Below are 23360 nucleotides of genomic sequence, written 5' to 3' on the forward strand. Positions count from 1 at the left end.
TTCTTAAGCAAAGTTCTTAACCTGAGGTACTATTTCTGGGTTAGCGGAGTCTGTAACCTGAAGCGGATGTAACCTGAGGTACCACTGTATAACAAAAAACTTGAACCTGCCGAGGCAGAACTGCAGAAAGCCCTGCATGAAAACTGTTTGGCTTCCATATACAGTTTGGTATAAATAAATAATAATAATAATAATAATAATTATTATTATTATTATTAATAATAATAATAATATATTTCCCCCCCCTTGGCACAGCCACAGGAAATATGCACACCCTCCCTTTCCCGCAGATAGACAATTCCAAAAGAACCAGGTTGCTTTTTATACCCATTTTATTGACAGTGGTAAAAAAACAAAACACAAAAGAGTTATTTACAAGTTTAAGGCAACGTCGCCATGTAACGGGCTGCGCTTTGGTCTCAACGCCGCCTCTTGGCTGGGGTTGCTGGTGCTGCAGCCGCCCTCTTCCTCCTCGTCCTGGTCGGGGGAGTGGCAACGGAGGGGGGGCTCATCCCGTTCAGCCGGTGGGCGTCCACATCCAGCCTCTGCTGCAATATACCCGTCAGGATGAACTCTGCGTTGGCAATGGGGAGCCTGGCGTCCTGAGCTGCTTTGCAGCGGGGCAGGTCTTCGGGACAGGAAATCACAACGCACTTGTCCTTAAGCAAATAAATAAAAGAGGTTGAGAGTCAGGTCTCGCTCTCAGAAAAAGGAACCTTTTATCATATGTGGTGGGAATGTAAGAAAATAAAGAACTTTTGGGAAATGATATATAGTGAGATGAAAAAGATGTTGAAATATAAATTAAAAAAAAAACAACAGAACCATTTCTATTTGGTATTATATGTCAGGATATTAATAGGCAAGATGTTCAATATGCAACAACAGTGGTAAGAGTATTGTTAGCCCAGAAATGGAAGCAAGAAGAAACTCTGATGAAAGAAGAATGGCAGACAAAATTAATGGACTATGCAGAATTGGACAAAATGACAGGAAGGATTCGAAACCTGCAGGAACAGAGATTTACAGAAGATTGGAAGAAGTATACGAACTATTTGAAGAGCAATTGTAATCAACAAAATACATTAGTAGGACTACAAGAAGTTTTGTAGGGAGAAATATATGAAGTGCTACAAAGTAGATAAAGAATAAAGATATTGGTTATGAGTTTTAAATGTAACAGGGAAAATAAGAAATGTATACTAAGAGATTAGATTGGAAAATTTCCAGACTGGACTGACAGAAGTCAAAATATTGAATAAGATGTAAAAATATGTCTAATTACTGTTGAAAATGGTATGTTGAAAAAACTAATAAAAATTTATATAAAAAAGAGAGAGTCGGGTCTCGCTCTCAGGTATTCCTTTTGCCTCAGCGTTTCTGCCAGCACCCCACAGGATGCCATGTAAACAGGCATCGTTCACCTTGTAGGCTCGAGGCATTCTGGGTAAGAACTTCCCGCCGCCGCACTGCACAATGTTCCTCATGTCCTCCAGCTCCAAGTTGACGTTAGGCGTAACGTGGATCTCGTAGCCCTGGAAGGGAAAAGAGACAGGTCTGTTTTGTTTCAAAGGGGCACGGGAATCCGAAGATTAGCGAGGAAGGGTTGACTCAGAATTGGATTATGCCTGCGACTCAAGATGGAAGCTTATACCATAGAAATGATATATAATGAATTGAAAAAGATGTTTTAAATAATGTTTGTAAAAACAAACAAAGAAACAAACCCAGAAGCTTTTCTTTTGGGAATTATAGGGACAGAACTACCTAAATTGTATAGAAATTTATTCATGTATGCTACTACAGCAGCAAGAATGTTACTTGCTCCAAATTGGAAAGAAGCAGAAGTCCCAGAAAAGGAAGAATGGGTACAAAAACTCATGGAATATGCAGAAATGGTGAAACTGACCAGAAGAATAAGAATTTCAAGATAACAAGCTTTTTATAAAAGAATGGAAATGGTTTATTGAATATTGACAGAATTGCAAACAGATAAAAACATTGGCAGGATTAATGTAATAACCTGCAGTTTTATAAGAGTATATATCTACAGTAGATAAAGAAATGAGTACATTAAATGAATTTGGATTGGAGAAGATAGGAAAAAATGAATTTAAGGAATCGCAGAACAAGGGGGAAGGAAGTCAAATTTTGAAATGTTAAATTGATTGTAAAACTAATGAAATGTATAAATTTGAAAATATAAAGAAAAAAGAAAGAAAGCTGACACCATAATGAAATGTGTTAGTCTTTAAAGGGATTAGCAAGGCTCCAGGTTGTTTCTTCTGCAACAGACCAATACGGCTGCTCCTCTGAAAGTTGGAAGGCATTTTCTGAGCCTTCGTGCTGTATCTTGCCTCCCACCGTTACCTCAGGGGCGGTTTAGCATTACATCTCCTCCTCCTAATACTAGAACACTCCTCTGTGGGGAGGAAATTCCACCACTCAGGGCCTGCTGCAGAGAATGCCTTCTCCCAAAACTTTTCAAGGGCAGTGGAACTACCAAAGGGGATCTTGCCCCCCAACCTCCCAAGGAACTGTAGGGAAGCGGTGTCAGGGTGCCAACTTGCTGTGGCCTTACAACCCACAAGAAGTGGACGGGTGATCAGTTTCCTTTTTTCTTTTCTTTTTGTATATACAGTAGTACCTCGGGTTAAGAACTTAATTTGTTCTGGAGGTCCATTCTTAACCTGAGGTACCACTTTAGTTAATGGGGCCTCCTGCTGCCGCCGCCACGCAATTTCTGTTCTCATCCTGAAGCAAAGTTCTTAACCCGAGGTACTATTTCTGGGTTAGCGGAGTCTGTAACCTGAAGTGTCTGTAACCCAAAGTACCACTGTAATTTTTAATTAAATTTTCTGTTTTACCCTTTAAAGTACTCATTTTTACATCCTTAAGATATCAATGACTTGCCCTCTTCTCCTTCCATGGTTCATTTTACATATCATAAATCCCTACATATTTTGCAGAAACTATACCATTCAGGATTCCATTATAACATCCATCATAACTTATTTACACTGTTGAATTTATCCTAATGCTGCCAGAATTTTCAGCTGTACACAGTTATTTCCCATACAGTGGTACCTCGGGTTAAGTACTTAATTCGTTCCGGAGGTCCATTCTTAACCTGAAACTGTTCTTAACCTGAAGCACCACGTTAGCTAATGGGGCCTCCCACTGCCGCCACGTGATTTCTGTTCTCATCCTGAGGTAAAGTTCTTAACCCGAGGTACTATTTCTGGGTTAGCGGAGTCTGTAAGCTGAAACGTCTGTAACCTGAAGCATCTGTAACCTGAGGTACCACTGTGTATTAAAAACAGTTTTCCAATCTTCTCTAAACGAATGTTCTTCTTCTCTTATTCTATATGTTAAGTCTGCAAGCTGCACATATTCTGTCGGCTTAAGTTGCCACTCTTCTTTGGTTGGGACCTTAAACTTACAGGTTATCAGTTTCTTCCCTGACGGGGTTCCTGCTGCACATCGGAGAGAAAAATTCAAACCGGTGCAAACCTCATTCCAACAGCTCTGGGGTTGGGGAAAATCCTCTGCCTGCTTTGCTGTGCATACCTGGACTAGGTAGTTCTGTGGGCGTAGCCCAAGGCAAACGTTGCTAACCGTGACCTCACCTGGAGCACGCCTCCCTCTTGCCGGGCCTTCTGCAGCGACGTGGAGAGCTTGAACCGGAAGTATTCCTCCTTCTCGGGGTCGGAAACGAGGAAGCTGTTTGGGGCCAGGAAGAAGGAGTTCTGCCGGCTCTGCGAGGAGAGGAAACGTGGGAAGGAGGTTGGAGAATAGGCAGGGAAAACCACCACCTTCCCCTTAAAGGAGGCCGCCACACACAGTCAACTGCGGAAAGGTGTAAGGCCCTACCATGATACTAACTGCTCGTTGGTTCACCAAAACAGGGAGAGCCCTGCTGGATCAAGCCAATGGCCCTTCTAAACGGTCTCAGCCCTGTATACCTGAAGGAGCACCTCCACCCCATCGTTCAGCCAGATATATAAAAATGTAATAAAACATTAAACATGTCCCTATATAGTGGTACCTCGGGTTAAGAACTTAATTCGTTCTGGAGGTCCGTTCTTAACCTGAAACTGTTCTTAACCTGAGGCACCACTTTAGCTAATGGGGCCTCCTGCTACCACCACACCACCGGAGCTCAATTTCTGTTCTCATCATGAAACAAAGTTCTTAACCTGAGGTACTACTTCTGGGTTAGCGGAGTCTGTAACCTGAAGCGTCTGTGACCCGAGGTACCACTGTACAGGGCTGCCTTCAGATGTCTTCTAAAAGTCAGATAGTTGTTTATCTCCTTGACATCCGAAGGGAGGGCATTCCACAGGGAGAGTGCCACCACCAAGAAGGCTCTCTGCCTGGTTCCCTGCAACTTCACTTCTAGCAGTGAGGAAACTGCCAGAAGGCCCTCAGTGTCTGGGCTGAACGACGGGGATGGAGACGCTCCTTCAGATCACTGCTATGGAGCCTGATCAGTCATCAAAGGCAGCAATACATAGTATTCTCTCCTTGACTACTCCCTGGAGAATGAAATGTCACTGCCCACCCCCCACCCCCTGGGCTGCAGGAGTGGTACATCCCTGATGTAGAACAGAAGTAGTCAATGGCTATGGATATGGTTGGCCTACAGCTTCCATCATGTCTGACCACCGGGGCTGATGGGAGTTGGAGTCCACTGGCACTGGAAAGGCCCCCTGGTGGCTAACCCTGCCCCAGAGAATTCTGGGAGGGAGGCAAGTGAAACAGCTCACCTTCTCCAGCCAGCTGAGGGTCACGATGGGGATGCCCCGCGCCATCGCGCACAGGAACTTGACCGTACGCCGGATGCGGTCCGTCACCAGGTGGGTGCAGTCGAAGACGGACTCTGCCAAGGAGCCGCCCAGCTCTGTCACAATGTGCTCCCCTTCTTCGCCTGTCCCCGCCATGAACAGCACCTGGGAGGGGCAACAAGAGAAGGAAAAGGAAGTCATTGGGGGTGGGGGTGGGTGGGAATATAACCCCAACCCTCAGCATGCAGCCACTGGCAAGCCATTCAAATCCACGCTTCTCAAACCCTATAGAACAGCCCTTTTTCAACCTTGACTCCCCCAAAGACTGTCGGACTACGACTTCCATCATCCCTAGCTAGCAGGACCAGTGGTCAGGGATGATGGGAGTTGTAGTCCCACAAAATCTTGGGGAAAGGCTACTGCAAAACTTGGGCCACGACCTATGAATTCTGTTTCTGTGTCTTTGCTCAACACAAATACATGAACATTGTGAAATTAAAAGGGCTGAACTCTGGGCTAGATTGTGCCCACATGTTTATTGTGCTGCACGCAAGAAAATTGCTCTCATAGTAACAATGCGAAACTTCATATAGCATTTTGCATGTTTCTGTACAAATACGAAATGGTCTGGACATTTCAAAGTCTTGATGTACTCTCCATGTTATCTCTGCAAATGTCATCTTCGATTAAAAGAAACTAGTCATTATCAGAGCTCAGTACTGTTGGCTTGTCTATAAACTGTGCAATGGGTCTTCATTACTGTTTGACTGTAACAAAAACCATTCCCGTTCCTTATCTTTTTAAAAATATTTCTATGAAAGTAGTTAAGAACTTACTGGTTTTACAAAATATTGATAGCTTTCCCCTGTTTACATTCCAGTTGAGTTCAGAAGGTGGATGCTTGGATTAAAAAGTCGTAAGTGAAAAAAAAATAATTTAAAAATATGCACAAGCTACTGCTTCCATGCTGAGGGTGCCAGACCCTAAGATCCCGGAGCTCGCCCTCTCAAGGTTTTCTCCCTCCAACCCCTTCCTCCATCCCAAAACGTGTGTGCAGTACCTTTGGGACAGGACTGCCTGAGACCCCCGAGTCCTGGGTTCGCCTCCGGGGCTGGCTTCTTGTTCCCCCTGGCTTGCTCTCTGTGCTCTGCTTCCGGGACCTCCTTCCCGAGGGTGGAGTGGACTGCGCTGGCTCCTGGGGAGAAGGGGGGCAAGCAAAAAAATGAGGAGAGGGTTGCACCGAGGCAGAAAAGTTCACCGTCTTAGCCAATCCTTTGGTTCGCAAACCCCTCCCCGCCACCGGACATCCCACCTCCTGGTTGTCAAGGCCCAACTCTCCCTGCCTACAGGTTACAAAGGACTATCACACCGGAGCCAGGAGGATTCACACAGGAGGCAAGGCTAAGCCGGGTTTACTGGGAGCTCAGCAAAGGAGCATTTTTCCTACAGGAAAAGTGTGGGAAGGGTTCTGAAACCCACCCAGCACTCATGCATCTGGCTTCATTGTCAGAACAGGCTGTCCAACAGGATTCTAAAAAGGCCAAATCCAATTTAACCAGTCGTCTTTAAGACCAGGCATGAGACCGCCTCATCCAACAGCGTCACGAATGACCTTCTTCCTCCTGCTGCTCCCTTACCCACCTGCCCAGGTTTGGCTTCTTTCCCAGAATCCTTTGGGCTGGGCACGCTCACTGAAGAGCAGCTCGACCGCCTGCTGACCGCTCGGGTCCTCGGACGCGGAGCCTCCTGTTCTTCTGCAGGCTCGACCGCCGTCCCCTGTTTCCCTCGCCTTGTCCTCTCCCGGGGGCCAGGGCTGTCTATGGCTGTTGGCGGCCCTTCCTGAAGCCTGCTGGCGACCCCCGTTTTCCTCTGCGAGCCCCTGGCTCGGCCTTGACGCGGGGTGGCTGCCGGTTCCCTGTTCTTGGTCTTCTTGCCGGGGCTCGGTCCTTCTTCTTCCGACTGCTCCGGCTCCTCTTCCGGCTCTCCCCTAAGTCGGGTCGGCTTCCTCTGCCGCCGCAGCCCCTGGCGCCTGGCGACAGGGGCTGCCGGTTCCTTGGACTCACCCACATCAGCGGGTCCCGCACGGCCGCGGGTCGGTCGCTCTGGAACAGGAGCTGGGGAAACAGTACTGCTGGCAGACCTCAGACCGCGCCTCCGCGGGACAACAACAGAGGCTGCCGGCTCCTGTTGCACCTGTAATATGAAGGGCGATTAAGGTCTACAGGAGCTATGCAGAGAAATTCAGGGAGGGAGGAATGAAGGGCTGTAGTGGCCAAGTCCAAGCCCACCTGCTCAGAATTCCTTGCTTCTCCTGCCATAGCTGAGCTCCTGTCTTCCGACTCCACGTCAACAGGAGCTGGGGAAAAAGCAGAGTGAAAAGCCTTAAGCCGAGTGGCGCAACTTCCTGTTAGGATTCTTGCTCCGTGTTTGCAGTCATGAGATTGTTGTCTATCACATAACGGTGTATGTATTCATTCCACAGAGTGGGAAGTGACGGAGACAGGATGTTGTGGTATTACCGTGTTCCGGAAAGTGGAACTATTGTTCTTTCTCTCTTTGCTGTCTGACAGAAAGAGGAAGGAGCTAAAGCAGAATGCTCTGAGTGTATTATATGCAAATAAAGTAGATTAGCCAAAATGCTGTGCTACTGATTTCTGTTACGCAAACTGCAAATACTCTGCAAAATCCCTAAGTGTGCTGACGCCTCTTGGTATCAGTCGCTGTAATGTTTCGGGCTGGAGAAAGCTTTTGAACCTCCTGACTGACCAGGAGGGAGAGAACATGCCAGTCAGGCACGTGTCTCTGTCGGGGTCCTACACGAGAGTAGGACGATCCTAACACTTCTACTCCAGCCACAAGGAAGCAGCGCCGACCGGAAGAACCGCCACTCCTTTCCTGGAAGGAGATCTCTGGTTGCAAAACACGAACCCCACTAAACCCCGGCTCCACCCTCGCAGAGGATTCACATAGAGTTGAGCCTCCCAGGCCCGTCAGCTATTCCTAATTTTCAGGAACGCAAACGGAAACCCACCATGGTTTGGCCTCTGCCACCGCCAGTTTCCCTGCTAAGCCCCACTGGGCCTGCTGTTTGGAGACTGGACCAGCTCCCACATGACAGACCCTTAAGAAATCCTCCAATGAACAAATTGGGGGGGTTTCCCACCCCCACCCCCTATGAAGGGTTGTTGCCCAAGAGGAAATGGATGGAGCCAGAGAGAACACCGGGCAGCCTTGCACAGCGCTCTTTCCCTGTGATAGCTGTGTGCTACTTCACCCCTTCCCTGACATCCACCCCACTCTGAAATATACAACAAACCCTTCTTTACTCGGACTTTTGATGTACAGTGGTACCTCGGATTAAGAACTTAATTCGTTCTGGAGGTCCGTTCTTAACCTGAAACTGTTCTTAACCTGAAGCACCACTTTAGCTAATGGGGCCTCCTGCTGCCGCCCCTGCGCGATTTCTGTTCTCATCCTGAGGTAAAGTTCTTAACCTGAGGTACTATTTCTGGGTTAGCAGAGTCTGTAAGCTGAAGCGTCTGTAAATTGAAGCATCTGTAACCCGAGGTACCACTATATTTTTAAGGACCAACCCAATTCTGGAGATTGTATGTATTTACCCTGGTTTTGGCATTGTTGTTTTTGATTGTCAAAGCCTGCCCTGGGACCTAAGGGCTTCTGCTGGTGGTGGTTATTTAATATACACAGAGAGGGAAAGATACACAATTCACACGCAAGGAAGCCATTCCAAGAGGAACTATCCAGAGAGCAAGAGGGGTGGCGTTCTGCTGTCATGGAAAGCCAGACGACAATAAGCAGTGTCTCAACACACTTGCGATAGCCATATCTGCAATTGGGGCTCTTACTCTCAGGGTTCTGGGTTCGAGCCCTACGTTGGGCAAAAGATTCCCGCATTGCAGGGGGTTGGACTAGAGGACCCTCGTGGTCCCTTCCAACACAACAATTCTATGATTCCATTATTAGACCTTTTTTGGATGACCAAACACTCCCCAGCCTCCAGCCATCCCTACCGCTCACCTGCCTCGTTCTGTGCCTCTAACTTCACATCACTGCTTCCACCTTCGGGGGCTGTCACACCCTCCTGTTTTGGGCTCCCAGAGACCTCGTTGGCCAATGTTGAGGGTTGACTGCTGTCAACAGAGGGAATCTGCCCTGCGTGGATCACCTGGGCTTCTTCTTCCTGCTTGAGCTCCTGGGCAGCAGCGCCCCCCACTGGCTGAGATGCAGGCTGAGAATGGGGCAGTTGTGGAGTGCTGGTCCCTAGGAGGCTGGCTGCCTGTTGCCCCCTAGAGGCCGACCCTGAAACTACCATCTGCGTCGCCTGCTCGGACAAACACGGCAAGATTAGTTCTGTATCTTCCTCCTCTTTGCCAAGAAAGTCCTGAGTGGGGTCTTCCAAGAGCCGCCCAGGGTCCTGGCAGAATGGCTGAGTGGCTTCCATCGTGTAAGCATCCGAGTCATCGTCATTCAGAAAGGAGCTGCTCTCTACGCGGAGAGAAAGAAGAGAGGCGATCCCAACACAGTGTTCATTCTCCCCTGACTCTAATCTAGTTATCTCTTGCTTGGACTACCGCAATGCGCTCTATGTGGGGCTACCTTTGAAGGTGACCTGGAAACTACAACTAATCCAGAATGTGACAGCTAGACTGGTGACTGGGTGCAGCTGCCAAGACCACATAACACCGGTCCTGAGAGATCTGCATTGGCTCCCAGTATGTTTCCGAGCACAATTCAAAGTGTTGGTGCTGACCTTTAAAGCCCTAAACGGCCTCAGCCCAGTATACCTGAAGGAGTGTCTCCACCCCCATCGTTCTGCCCGGACACTGAAGTTCAGCGCCGAGGGCCTTCTGGCGGTTCCCTCGCTGCGAGGAGCCAAGTTACAGGGAACCAGGCAGAGGGCCTTCTTGGTAGTGGCACCCGCCCTGTGGAATGCCTTCCCACCAGATGTCAAAGAGAACAACAACTACCAGACTTTTAGAAGACACCTGAAGGCAGCCCTGTTTAGGGAAGCTTTTAAGGTTTAATAGACTACTGTATTTTAATATTCTGTTGAAAGCCGCCCAGAGTGGCTGGGGAAATAAATAAATAAATAAATAAATTATTATTATTATTATTATTATTATTATTATTATTGGAATGGGGGATCTTTGGCCTGCAAAATGTTACTGGACTACAACTTCCAACAGCCTCGACCACTGACCATGCTTGTTGGGGTTGATGGGAGATGTAGTTTGGCCACATCTAATTCTCAGCCCTTAAATCCTCTCATCACGGCCTTATAGAAATAAATCTGAGGTGCTTTTTAAAGCGGCCCTTTGACTAGTGTGAAGACAGGGTGGGGTGGGGAAATCAATCAAGAGTCCTGCAGAAACTGAAAAGACCCAACAAATGGATAATGAAGATGATGGACTATGCCAAGGCTGACTGGGAAGATCAGGCACCAAGATGATGATAAATTCAACAAAGAATGGCATAGAATATATTAAAGAACACTGTAAACACTTAAAAACTTTAACAGGATTGACATAGCACTTGTAATTTAAAACGACAAAGGATAAAACTGAAGGGTGATAATTTAGATAAATATAATTAGATGCAGGAAAAAAAGGGAAGATAAATTTTGGAAGCCATGGGAGGGGTGGGGGAGAGCCCGGGGGTTCAGGGTACCCCATAAATGTATTGATATGGACAATGGTTTAATGTAAACAATTGTGAGAGAGAGAGAGAGAGAGAGAGAGAGAGAGAGGGAGAGAGAGAGAAAGAAAGAAAGAACGAAAGAAAGAAAGAAAGAAAGAAAGAAAGAAAGAAAGAAAGGCCCAACAAATTTTATAACGATCTTTCACGGGCTAATGTCCAGTTCATCTGTGCAAATCTCTTTAAATGCATTTATACAAATATATTTTCCTGGTGGTAAGAAAACTGGGCATTGTAAGTGAAGCCAGAAGGAAATGAAATGAATATATATATAGATATGCAGAAAGGGACAATTCAAACAGAGCTGACAAAGAGGACAAGCTGACAAGAGTTTATGCCATGAGGTTTTCAGCAAGAACTACTGCTCCCTTACACAATGCTGCCCCCTCAGGCCTGAAACCACCCCTCCAAAGTTTGGATTCCCTATACCCATCAGCCCCAGCCAGCAGGGCCAATCAGGGCAGGCCCAGACATTCAGTACTGAACCCCATTGGACCAAATGGTGGATTGTGCAGACTGTAAGGATTGAGGGAAGTGGCGCAGTCTGGAAGAGTCCATCTGGACAACTGCGGGGAAGAGGCTGCCACATGGACACAGGTCAAGATGGACTCACCTTTCGCAGCCCGGAGTCTGCATGGCAGAGAGGGAGACTGAAAGACAAACGGCTCTGCAGCCGCCTCTTCAAGAGCACAACTGGCACCTGGGTGGAGGGTGGAAAAGACAGGAAAGGTGTTCAACCTTTTGAGAGGCTCCATTTTTTATATATATATAAAAATGTGGCGGACCTGTAAAAGGGTAAAAGAGTATTGGGAAATAATTTATAATGAACTGAAAAAAAATGTTCAAAAGCACTTTTCAAAAAACAAAACAGAGTCCATTTCGTTGGGGATAATTCAGATGGAAATTCCCAGGTGTCAAAAAAGGTTATTTATGTATGCCACTACGGTGGCCCGTATTTTGTTAGTCCCAAAATGGAAAACGAGCGAGGTCCCAACTAAAGAAGAATGGCAACTTAAACTGATGGAATATGCGCAGCTTGCGGACTTAACATATAGAATAAGAGAACAAGAAGAACATACGTTTAGAGAAGATTGGAAAATGTTTACTGAATATATGAGGGGAAATTGTGTAGACTTTAAAAAGTTGGCAGCATTAAGATAAATTCAACAGCGTAAATAAGTTTTGATGGAAGCAATAATGGTTTAGTTATATAAAACATGCAGGGATTTATGTAATGCAAAATGAACCATGGAAAGAGAAGAAGGGGTGTCACTGATATTTTAAGGTTGTTTAAATGAATATTCTAAATTGTAAAACAGAAAATTTAATAAGAATTAGAGAGAGGGAGAGGGCCCCCCTCTTTAAATCTTCAAACCTCCCCCACCATGAGTTTACACCCCCCTTTTAGGCTCTGCACTCCACCTCTTCCAACACATCCTCATCCAAAAACTGACACAAATAAATCTAATGTGACATAGGGAAGCTGCTTTGTGGAGAATCGGATAATTGCTTTCCCTAGCTCAGTGCTGCCAGCACAGGCTGGCAGTGGCTCTCAAGCATCTCCATCTCTCCCAGCCACCCCCCCCCGGGATTGAAACTGGGACCTTCTACATACCAAGCAGGTGTCCTGCCACTGAGTTTCAGGCCTTCCCTATGTAACACAAACCAAAGCAATGAAACGAAGATAAAAATATCATAAGAGAAAATGCTTGGGCAAATAACAAGGCTTTAACTTGGGGCTACTGAGTGTCTGATGTACCTTCCTCTGGCGGGTGGGGGGCAGGGGGCATTTGACAGTCAATGTCCTCTCTTTTCTACATATCCCCCCACTCCCGATACTGCAGTGCTTAGAAACGACAGTGTTGGTGCTTATAAGCTAAGGCCCAAATAGCAGCCACACGCGGTCTCACATGTTATCCTCAGACAAGCCAGATTTCTCAACCACTACCCCTGTGACAGCTGCCACGGGCTTCCCTCAGAATCCTGCAAAACTCCTTACCTGCTGTGGAGGGATCTCTCGCCTTTCCAGCCATGGGAGAGGAGGTCTCGACAGGCAAGAAACACTGTGTGTCCTGGAAAGCCAGGTCGGGCTCCTCTGGGGGATGAGAGGGGAAGAGGAGAAGAATGAACCTTGTATTTTTATTGTTAATAAATTATTTATTTATTATTATTATTATTATTATTATTATTATTATTATTATTATTATTAAAGAGTTGCAGCTGCCAAGCCCCTCTCCCTTGGCTCCAAGCAGGCATGGGGAACTTTAGGCCCACCACAGCTTGTTCAACAACCCTCAGGAGCCATGAGTAAAATGGCCAACGGCCAGGGATGCAGGAAGCTGTAGTTTGGAAACACCTGGAAGGCCATAGGTTCCCCACGCCTGGCTCAGAGCTGCTGAAGGGAAAAGCAAGGATTTGAGGAAAAATATACTGCCTGAACAAACCTGCTTCCCTGTGGACACCTCTCTGGTGCCTGTAACGCAGGACAGAAATAGTCTAAATAAAATACACTGGTACCTTGGTTCTCAAACACCTTGGTACTCAAACAACCTGGAAGCCAAATACTGCAAACCCGGAAGTAAGTGTTCTGGTTTGCGAACTCTTTTCGGAAGTCGAATGTGCTCCGTTTGGAGTGTTACGCTTCTGATTTGAGTGCCGCACTTTTGTTTTGAGTGTTACGCTGAGGTCTGTTTTTGCTATTTATTTTGCGTTTTTGTGACTGTGTGGAACCCAGTTCAGCTACCGACTGACTTTGTGACTGCAGTACTGCTTTCATTTTATAGAGCAGTGAACTCATTAGATAGTAAAACTCATGTTAAATTGCTGTTTTAAGGGTTGTTTTTAAAAAGTCTGGAACGGATTAATCCATTTTGCATTACTTTCTATGGAAAAGTGCACCTTGGTTTTGGAATGCTTTGGTTTTGGAACGGAGTTCCGGAAAGGATTAAGTTTGAGAACCAAGGGACCACTGTAAAATGAACCTAAAGGGCACCTTGTTTGTGCAAGGCCCTGCTCAGGACAACTGCACAAGCGCAAACCTGGTACCGCATCTCAGGTGTATTCCAAGTTGAACGAGAGATCCAGTTTTTCGTCTCGCTTTACTTCATACCCACCATCAGTGTTGCTGTCGTCTCCTGGGTGGAGCTCCTCTCCTTCTGCATCTGTATCTTCATCCTCTTGGCAAGGTTCACGGCCGACGTTTGCTTCCACCGTGGAGCCAGTCGACTTCTTCCCATTCAGACAGGATTTCACGGCAACCAGCTGCGTGTCTTGCTCTTCCGAGGGCTTCCTGGGCAACGGTTCAGCCTCTCCCTCCACGTCCGTGTCGCTGTCTTCAGCCACAGATTCCTTGTGGGATGGAGACGTCGCTTCCGCATCTGTGTCGGCATCCTCTCCTTCAACGGTTCTGGAGATCTTCTGAGGACCAGAAACATCTGGTTTCTCAAGAGGGATACATCCTCCACTGAGCCCAGTGGCTGTGTGGTCCTTGTTTGAGCCCACATCTGGATTTCCAGCATCCTCTTCCACATCTGTATCACTGTCAACAGAGAGACCAGCCAAGTGTTGACTCTCAGGTTTCCCCAAGAGCTCCTTCCCACCTAAACCGCTGGACTGTCCACTGGCAGCTTCACAACCCCTCTGGGGTTCAGCATCAGGCTCCTTTCTCTCCCCTACAGCACCAGGACCATCCCTTACACTGTTGCCCGGGTGACTGTTGCCCGGCAGCGCAACCTCCTCAATGGAGATCTCTCCCCCGTTTGTCCCGACAGGCTTGCAGCTTGACGGACGGAGGCTGTGAGCAACGTTTGAATTCTCCAGCGCCACGTCGGCCATTTCCACATCTGTATCGCCACCGCTGTCCCCCGCAGCCTCGTGGGTCTTCGGAATCCCAGCTGGATCCTCCACGTCGAGGGACGGGTCTTCCACATCTGTGTCGCTGTCCTCCTCGAAAGCAGGCTTTTTGGTCCTCCTTCCATGCACATCTGGGTTAGCTCCTGCCTCTTCCCCATCTCTGTCACTGCTCCCTTTCTCATTGGGCTGGCAGCAGCCCCCAGGATGCGCGACACCTTTGGCCCCTTTGCAGACAACCCCCTCCTTTACGGGACAGGGATCAAGGCCTCCGGGAGATGCAGCAATTGGATTCTCCAGGCCTTCCTCTGCATCGGTGTCGCTGTCTCCATTTTCAAGCGGTCGGTGCGCCTGCAAGCCCACAACCCCAGGGCTCTCTGCTCGCTCCACATCTGTGGCGCTGTCCACCGTTTGGTGGCTCTTCCGGCAGCCGGCGTCTGGAGTCCCCACCACCGGCTCCTCCTCATCTGTGTCGCTGCCCACCTCTAAGTCCCAGCCACCTTCCCTCAGGCCCCCCGACTTTGGCGTTTCAGGGGTGCTGCCTGCTCTCAGCTCATCCTCCAGGCCTGTATCACTGTCCTGGTGGGAACTGACGAGGTTCGGCTCTGATGGGGGTGCCTGGTCTCCCAACTTCACTCCCGTCCCTGTAATTCTTGGCTGGACAGGATGCCCCTCTTGGCTTGGGGTACCATCCTGGCTCTCAAGGAACAGGCGCAGGGATGGACAAGGCGGTTCGCTGCCAGAGGGTTCCTCGTTCTCTTCATCACTGCAGGGTACAAATAACAAGCGGGGGAGTGGTTTAAAGCTCACAGCAAATCGTCATTCCCTTTACTATAGAATGTGGGGCTCTGATTCATTTAGAGATATCTTAGTCCAGGGGTCAGCAAACTTGTTCAGCAGGGGGCCGGGTTCACTGTCCCTCAGACCTTGTGGGGGGCCAGACTATTGGGGGGGGGGATGAACGAATTCCTTTGCCCCACAAATAACCCAGAGATGCATTTTAAATAAAAGGACACATTCTACTCATGTAAAAACACGCTCATTCTACTCATGTAAAAACATGCTGATTCCCGGACCGCCCATGGGCCGGACTGAGAAGGCGATTGGGCTGGATCCGGCCCCCGGGCCTTAGGTTGCCTACCCATGTCTTAGTCAATGAATCTAATAGATTTATGTGGTGGATAAAGCTTTTGGTGGGAGCGGCCGCCGAGAACCATATAACACCGATCCTGAAAGACCTGCATTGGCTCCCAGTACATTTCCGAGCACAATTCAAAGTGTTGGTGCTGACCCATTTCAGTACTTCCGGGTTTGGTGCAGTCCGTAACCCGAAAATGCACAACCCGCAGCGTTCACAACCCGAGGTATGACTGTGTGTAACTGGAATGTGCTTTAGCACTAATTAAAAAATTAACACCACCCTCTGTTGACGCCTCCATAGGTCTGCTAATTGAAGATATACCATCACTGGACATGGAGGCTCCATTTCTACCGATTGTCACTATGAACCACGGTACAGTCCACGGGTATGATTAATCCTTCCCACAATGCTTACGCACCCTATTTCTTCCGCAGGCACTGCCAAATACCAGGCCAGCTTCCCTTGAGAAAAGGCAGCTAGAAAAAGGCATTACCTTTCAGGCACCACAGTAGCAGAGGGAGAGAAGAACACAGAGGAACCCAAAGCGGAGCATCTTCCAACACCATCTTTGATAGAGGAATCTGACCCTAGTGGGGAAGACAGGAAATTTAAAGAATCAGGAACAGCAGGGATGGAGAACTCCAGATTAAATAAACCTAAACAAATCATTTGCAGTCAATACGACATATATACAGTGGTACCTCGGGTTAAGTACTTAATTCGTTCCGGAGGTCCGTTCTTAACCTGAAACTGTTCTTAACCTGAAGCACCACTTTAGCTAATGGGGCCTCCTGCTGCCGCTGCACCACCGGAGCACGATTTCTGTTCTCATCCTGAAGCAAAGTTCTTAACCCAAGGTAATATTTCTGGGTTAGTGGAGTCTGTAACCTGAAGCATATGTAACCCGAGGTACCACTGTATATACAGTGGTACCTCTGGTTGCAGACATGATCCATTCCGGGGTACCGTTCACAACCCAAAAAGTCCGTAACCAGAGCGGCGCTTCTGCGCATGTGTGAAATAGCACTTCTGCGCATGCGAGAACCGCACAGAACGCTTCGGCACGTGTGCGCATGGCGAAACCCAGAAGTAAACATTTCTGGGTTTGCCAAGTTCTTAACCCGAAAAAACACAACACGAAGCATTCGCAAGAAGAGGTATGACTGTATGCATATGTATATGTATGTATGTATGTGTGTGTGTATACAAGTTATACATTTCACTAATTTTCCAGTCACTTTGACATTTCAAAGCTTGACTTCCTTCCCCCCTCTTTCTGTGGTTCCTTAATTTTATTTTTAATATCTTCTGCGTATCCAAATTAACTTAATCTGCTCATTTATTCTTCTTCTTTAAATATATATACTCCTATGAAACTGCAAGTTAACTGTTTATATTTGGACAACTTTCCTGCTGTATTTTATCAGAAGGAGAAAAAAATAATCATTTCCTTAATAACAATTTAAAGAATTTATTTAGCTAAACCAGTAACATTATAGCATATGTATCCATGTTTGTTAACTGATGTGGTTAAACAAAAACAAAAAAGACTTGAGTTTTAGCACACATGAAAAACTTCAAACAAATACAGTGGTACCTCAGGTTAAGAACTTAATTCATTCTGAAGGTCCATTCTTAACCTGAAACTGTTCTTAACCTGAGGTACCACTTTAGCTAACGGGGCCTCCTGCTGCCGCTGCGCTGCTGCTGCACGATTTCTGTTCTCATCCTGAAGCAAAGTTCTTAACCCGAGGTGCAATTTCTGGGTTAGCGGAGTCTGTAACATGAAGCGTATGTAACCTGATGCGTACATAACCCGAGGTACCACTGTACTTATTTCCCGATGAATAGCCTTCGGACTATGATGTAACTTAAACAGAAAACTATATTTAGAAAGATTTTTCATCCAAAAGCATTTTATTCTAAAAATCTGATTTAATTTTTAAAAAAATCTGATTTTTTAATTTTATTTTTTTTAAAGAAATCATTGATTTTTATCCACCCTGCCAGGTGGGCAGTATGGCAGATTCCCACCCCCACCACTTTCCCAACACCCACTTACCATCACTTCCTGGGAGATGTCGGCTCCTGCCTGCCCCATTCACTAATTCCTCCCCATCTTCCTCCTTGTCAGAATCCTGCACCAGGACTCCTCCAAAGCCCATCCGCTTCCCCGGTGCAGGTGTCTCCTCAATGGCCAAAGCACCAACGTCCACAATCTTCTGTGTAGGTGGCACCTCCGCAGAATCATCAAGTGACTCATCGGCGCCATCCGGGACCAGCATGAAGTACAGGCACCCCACGTCCCCAAAGAGCAGAGCGTCTCCATCCTGAAGGCTGTATCGGACATGTGGGATCAACACCATGCGCTGTCGGCGTGTGCGGTTCAGGCTTCCCAGGTCATACAACAGGTGAGGTCCCTTGTGGGAAGGAACCTCAATCACAGCGTGAGTTTTGGAAACCGAAGCAGCGGGCAAGCAGACCTGACAGCTTTCCAGACGACCAATGACATTCTCCCCAGGGTAGATCCAGAAATCTGAAGAATTGATTAATCAATGGAAAATATTTATATCCTGCCCTCCATCCAAAGAACTCGGGGCAGGGAGTAAAGGTAAAGGGACCCCTGACCATTAGGTCCAGTCGTGGCCAACTCTGGGGTTGTGGAGCTCATCTTGCTTTATTGGCCGAGGGAGCCGGTGTACAGCTTCCGGGTCATGTGGCCAGCATGACTAAGCCGCTTCTGGAGAACCAGAGCAGCGCACGGAAACGCCGTTTACCTTCCCGCCGGAGCAGTACCTATTTATCTCCTTGCACTTTGACGTGCTTTCGAACTGCTAGGTTGCCAGGAGCAGGGACCGAGCAATGGGAGCTCACCCCGTCGTGGGGATTTGAACCGCCGACCTTCTGATCGGCAAGTCCTAGGCTCTGTGGTTTAACCCACCGCGCCACCCGCGTCCCTGGCAGGGAGTAATAACTTCAATAAAATAACTACCCAAGGCCAATAAAATAAAAATACGCATAAACTCTGGCGTATCAAAGATAGCTCAGCGGGGCATAATTTCCAGAAGCTATGTTTTCGTCACCCAACACCAAAATGGTATCCGCACCAATGCCAACCAGATTTCAAGGGGTGTGTAGTTTTGGGTGACCTATTCACACAACCTCCACAATGAAGCTCTGTATGAAAACCAGGAAGCAGCCCTTAGGTAGTAAGAATCCCAGGAAGGAAACAAGTTCTCTGAAATATTAACACACCCTCCCTTGTTCTCTTCTGTACAGGGAAAGCCTTGCCTTTTATGAGTAGCATATATTCTCCATAATTACTTCCAATAAGTTGCACACTTGTCCTAGTGAATCAGGAAAGTGCTTATATAATTATGCTTAAAGTTAGCCCTCAACCAACTTCCAAGTCCGTCCTTCAATATGATCAGCGCTAGACACTGCATGGAACCACAGATCTCCACAATCCAGGAGATCCACTTTGCCCACTCCATTCCTGTTTTCCACCAAACCCTGTTATTTAGGCAGTTCTTTTTATTCAATTGGTGTTAGTTCTTAGTATAGTTTTTAGCTCCCTCTTGGTTTGTTTCAATTGCTTACAGCTGCTGTTCTGTGTATTTACCTCAATATTTTGATTATATGCTTAAGCAGGTTATGTTGGACTATGCTGAAATGGCAAAACTGACTGGAAAGCTTGGGAATCAGGAAGATCAAAACTTTAATAAGGAATGGGGGGGGGGTATAATTTATATTGGAGACCACTGTAAGCAGTTGAAAACATTAGCAGGTTTGCTACAACACTTGTAATGAGAACTGGGAACATTGGCTCCCAGTACGTTTCCGAGCACAATTCAAAGTGCTGGTGTTGACCTTTAAAGCCCTAAACGGCCTCGGCCCAGTATACCTGAAGGAGCGTCTCCACCCCCATCGTTCTGCCCGGACGCTGAGGTCCAGCGCCGAGGGCCTTCTGGCGGTTCCCTCATTGCGAGAAGCAAAGCTACAGGGAACCAGGCAGAGGGCCTTCTCAGTAGTGGCGCCTGCCCTGTGGAACGCCCTCCCATCAGATGTCAAAGCGATAAATAACTACCTGACATTTAGAAGACATCTTAAGGCAGCCCTGTTCAGGGAAGTTTTTAATCTGTGATATTTTACTGTATTTTTGGTTTCTATGGAAGCTGCCCAGAGTGGCTGGGGAAACCCAGCCAGATGGGCGGGGTACAAATAATAAATTATTATTATTATTATAACTATTGACATAAAGGAGTTATTAAAAACATGGATTATTGAAAAAAGATGCAGTAGAAAAGATTTAACAACAGAACCCATGGAGGGGAAGGTGGGAAGTCCAGAGATTTGGTTGAATCTTCTATTTGTGGATGTGTTGTAATATTATTATAATTTTTTAAAATTTGTATAAGCAAATAAAAAATCTTTTCAAAAAAATAAAAAAGTGCTTAAGCAGGTTAAGGCACCCTGACCACTTTTCTGAACAAAAAGGCAGGATAAAACTCCACCAGTCCCTGACTTTCACACCTCCACCTGTGTTCATCCATCTGTTCAGAGGCAAGCCTATTTATATGATCCATTAATCAGGTATAACCACACCTGAATTGTTTACATAACCAAGGGTAAATCAGACCAGGATCAATGGGATTTAGCAACTCTGGCACACCCTAAAAATCACAACCTCTCAGGTGGATGAAGGAAGGTGTAGAAATTTCCATAAAGAAACGCAAAAAGAGACAAGTTAGCAAAGCCATCAACAAGGGGTTAACCCATGCAGAAACTGATGCAGCTGGGATTCCCAAGTTCAGGTTACTGCCAGGTTAATCAAACTCAGGTTTATAACCTTAAGCATTTGACCCTTATGTATAGTGAACTGTTATTACTTGCTTTTTTGTCAAGGTGAGCTCTGAAAGGAATTTATGACGACAAATCCACAGGAAGGCAACATCAAATTAGAGATGAGCATGGAGCAGTGTGTTTTAGCCCCAGGAAAGTGGTGGCAAAGCTCAGGTTACAGGCTAATGCCTCTGGGAGGAGCAGAAGAATTCATGGGTAGGTTGGGCTGGGCAGATGGCAAAGATGCCAACCTATAGAAGCAGCCCCTTTGTTGTTCAAACTGGCCTTCCTCCCTAAGCCCCACTGCCAAGGAGTAACTTTATATTATTCACGAACCAACTTTAAAATCAACCCACACTAACAGTAATCAGCAAAACCCCTTTTCTCCTGGCAGGAACCGAGTGTCCCAGGATGCAAGAAGACAAGGGCTGGTTTTAATTTGCATCCCTTCTTCTTCTCTCTTCACACAGATCTTAAGATAGAAATGGCTCCTCGTACAAATCAGAGATGCAGAACCCTTCATACCCAGCCTTTGGAATACAGCAATCTATCCAATCAAACGCAGCAGAAAAGGCTTGATTGCTTCTTAGGAAAATTGCAAGCGGAGGGCAGTGTCAAGAGGCACAGTCCTTACCTTTCTCGGGGCCATACTTGCTGCTCAGGAGGCGCAAGCGCCCCACGGGCTTGGGGGGCTTCCCAGAGTCGCCAGCCCCACCGGAGGAATCGTCAGGATCCCCTTCTTCATCCCAGACCAAACGCTGCGTTAGATCCATTCTGCAAGAAACAAAAGGAGCCATAACCTCGCATCGTGGCAGAGACACAGAGACACAAACACACGCCCCCTTCCCCAGATCTGTTGCACTGATCCTGACCCTGCAAAAAAAAACCCTCCCGACCCATTTTCTGACGCCCCCTGCCCTCGATTTTCCACCCTGCCCGCAAACCCATTTTCCCAACTTTTTTTTTTTTTTTGCACATTTCAATGCTGAAGCCTCACCGCCCCGCCCCCCCATAAGCCTCACTGCAAGCTGCTTCAAGGGAACCAACCCCTAAAAGCGAACGCGGGACAAAAGTCTCTGCAAGCGACAGCCCCAGGAGTTGGGCTCCAGCGCTCACTTCTCTGCATGCGGGTCCCGCCTCTCTCGGAAGCGACTGCTTTCTATTGGTCAGCCGCGCCGCCACTTCAAAGCTCTCCCCCTCTCCATTGGGTCTGTTCACCCGTGGGAGGGAGAACGGAGAGGGTTAAACGGTTCCCCGCCTGCCCGGGAGGCAAGAAGAGAATGACCACAGAGAGGAGAAACGTCGGGCTAGAGGGCCACACGACAACCATAGAGTTTACAAAGATTTCAGCTTCCGGTTGCACTGCGGGAGCCGTGTGTGCGCGCGCCCGGATACGGAAGTGAATGTTGCACATTCAAAAATAAAGGATAAATGTTATGTTTTATCACTTTCCGTTAGGCTCGGTATTCGCGAGGGGTTAGGGGAAGCGCAAAGGCTGTTGTGTACCCCTAAAAAACCCCCAAAATGGATCACTTTGGGATCTTCGGGGACCTACTGCCCGGGAAGCGAGCTTTCTTGCGATCCCTAGCTGCTCTGAAAAGTGTGCTGTAAACAATAAAAAATATGCCCTTTTCCCCTTATGGGGTATCCAAGAGCCCATATTGAGTCCTTACGTAGGTTCCCTATTGGTAGGAGAGAATAACAGAGGCCAACCAGAGAATATTGAGAAGCAGAGCAGCTAGTAAGCTTGATCTTTATTGATCTGTTGCAACAGGGTGCTCCCCTCACCCGCAGGAGAGGAACCCAGAAAAATGGCGCGCAAGGCCTTATAAAGACTTTTGAAATTGCCACCCTGGAGATCAAGGGGACGACAGAGGATGAGATGGTTGGACAGTGTTCTCGAAGCTACAAACATGAGCCTGACCAAACTGCAGGAGGCAGTGGAAGACAGAAGTGCCTGGCGTGCTCTGGTCCATGGGGTCACGAAGAGTCGGACACGGCTGAACGACTAAACAACAACAAGATCAAGACCACCCCCAGAAACAACATACCTACATCACAGAAAAGGTGGTCTACAGCAGAAATTTGAATGTTGTTTTTGCTGTCTGCCAGGTTATATAATGCCTTTTCTGATTGGCTTTCCTGGTAGTCTGTCACCAGGTGTGATATACATACGCAATACAGTGGTACCTCGGGTTACAGACGCTTCAGGTTACAGACTCCGCTAACACAGAAATAGTACCTCAGGTTAAGAACTTTGCTTCAGAATGAGAACAGAAATCATGTGACGGCGGCGCGATGACAGCAGGAGGCCCCATTAGCTAAAGCGGTACCTCAGGTTAAGAATGGACCTCTGGAACAAATTAAGTTCGTAACCTGAGGTACCACTGTACCTGAAAGTTGAGTACACTGAGCCTGTATCAACAGAGTTCACCAGTAGCTGTGTTTACAGTTTAACAAGATCCAGACCCTGAAACTATGGTTCCAGCAGTTTCCAACAATTCTCAAACCCCAAAGGACGAGGCCACTGAGGCGAAGGTAATTTTTGTGCCAGCAGTGGACTTTGGATGGCGGCAGTTTTGAAGCCACAGGAGAAAAGGGGAGTCTGAAGAAAAGGAGTGTCGTGGAGAGGTAGAGAAAGAAGGTTTGCAGGTAAAGAGTTTTGTTTCTGAGCGGGGATATTTATTTATATTTTAGTTAGCATGCAGCTTGCTAAAACAGTACAGAGTTCAATACGTTGTCACCAATAATGAAGTAAAAGCCTCTGTTGTGGAATGTTTTAACAGAACTTTAAAAGCAAAAACGTCGAGAACACAGAGGAAGTCAAAGTAAAGGATTCTCCAGCACCATCTTTGATAGAAGAATCAGATCCTAGTGGGAAATGTAGACAGAATAGACAAATGTGCTCTGGGGCACCAGGAGAACACCCAGAACACGGGGGTGGGGTGGGGATGCAGGACATTTAGCGCTATATCAAAATCCACAAAGGACAGAGGCACACAGACACAGATCACAGATCCCTTCTG

The 23360-nt window shown here is 47.2% G+C and overlaps 1 protein-coding gene across 2 annotated transcripts; it reads right to left on the minus strand.

The window, feature by feature from the left end:
* Positions 1 to 314: 314 nt before the first annotated feature.
* MDC1 (mediator of DNA damage checkpoint 1) lies at positions 315 to 21609 on the minus strand. 2 transcript variants are annotated; one of them, XM_080991567.1, is made up of 15 exons: positions 21451 to 21609; positions 20969 to 21108; positions 17555 to 18028; positions 15986 to 16079; positions 13616 to 15117; positions 12502 to 12597; positions 11116 to 11202; positions 8826 to 9293; positions 7076 to 7143; positions 6429 to 6980; positions 5848 to 5982; positions 4770 to 4952; positions 3630 to 3758; positions 1425 to 1535; positions 315 to 659 (listed from the first exon to the last, which is right to left on the minus strand). In XM_080991567.1, exons 2-15 carry the CDS (start codon positions 21105 to 21107, stop codon positions 420 to 422), a joined length of 4278 nt encoding a protein of 1425 aa, XP_080847693.1. In that variant the 5' UTR covers position 21108; positions 21451 to 21609; the 3' UTR covers positions 315 to 419. The 2 variants fall into 2 exon arrangements, with proteins under 2 accessions (XP_080847693.1, XP_080847692.1); XM_080991566.1 differs by having other exon boundaries at positions 21382 to 21608.
* Between the last annotated feature and the right edge of the window lie 1751 nt (positions 21610 to 23360).

Source organism: Podarcis pityusensis (genome assembly GCF_964106645.2).
Source record: "Podarcis pityusensis genome assembly, chromosome: 2".
In the NCBI taxonomy this organism is placed as follows: Eukaryota; Metazoa; Chordata; class Lepidosauria; order Squamata; family Lacertidae; genus Podarcis; species Podarcis pityusensis.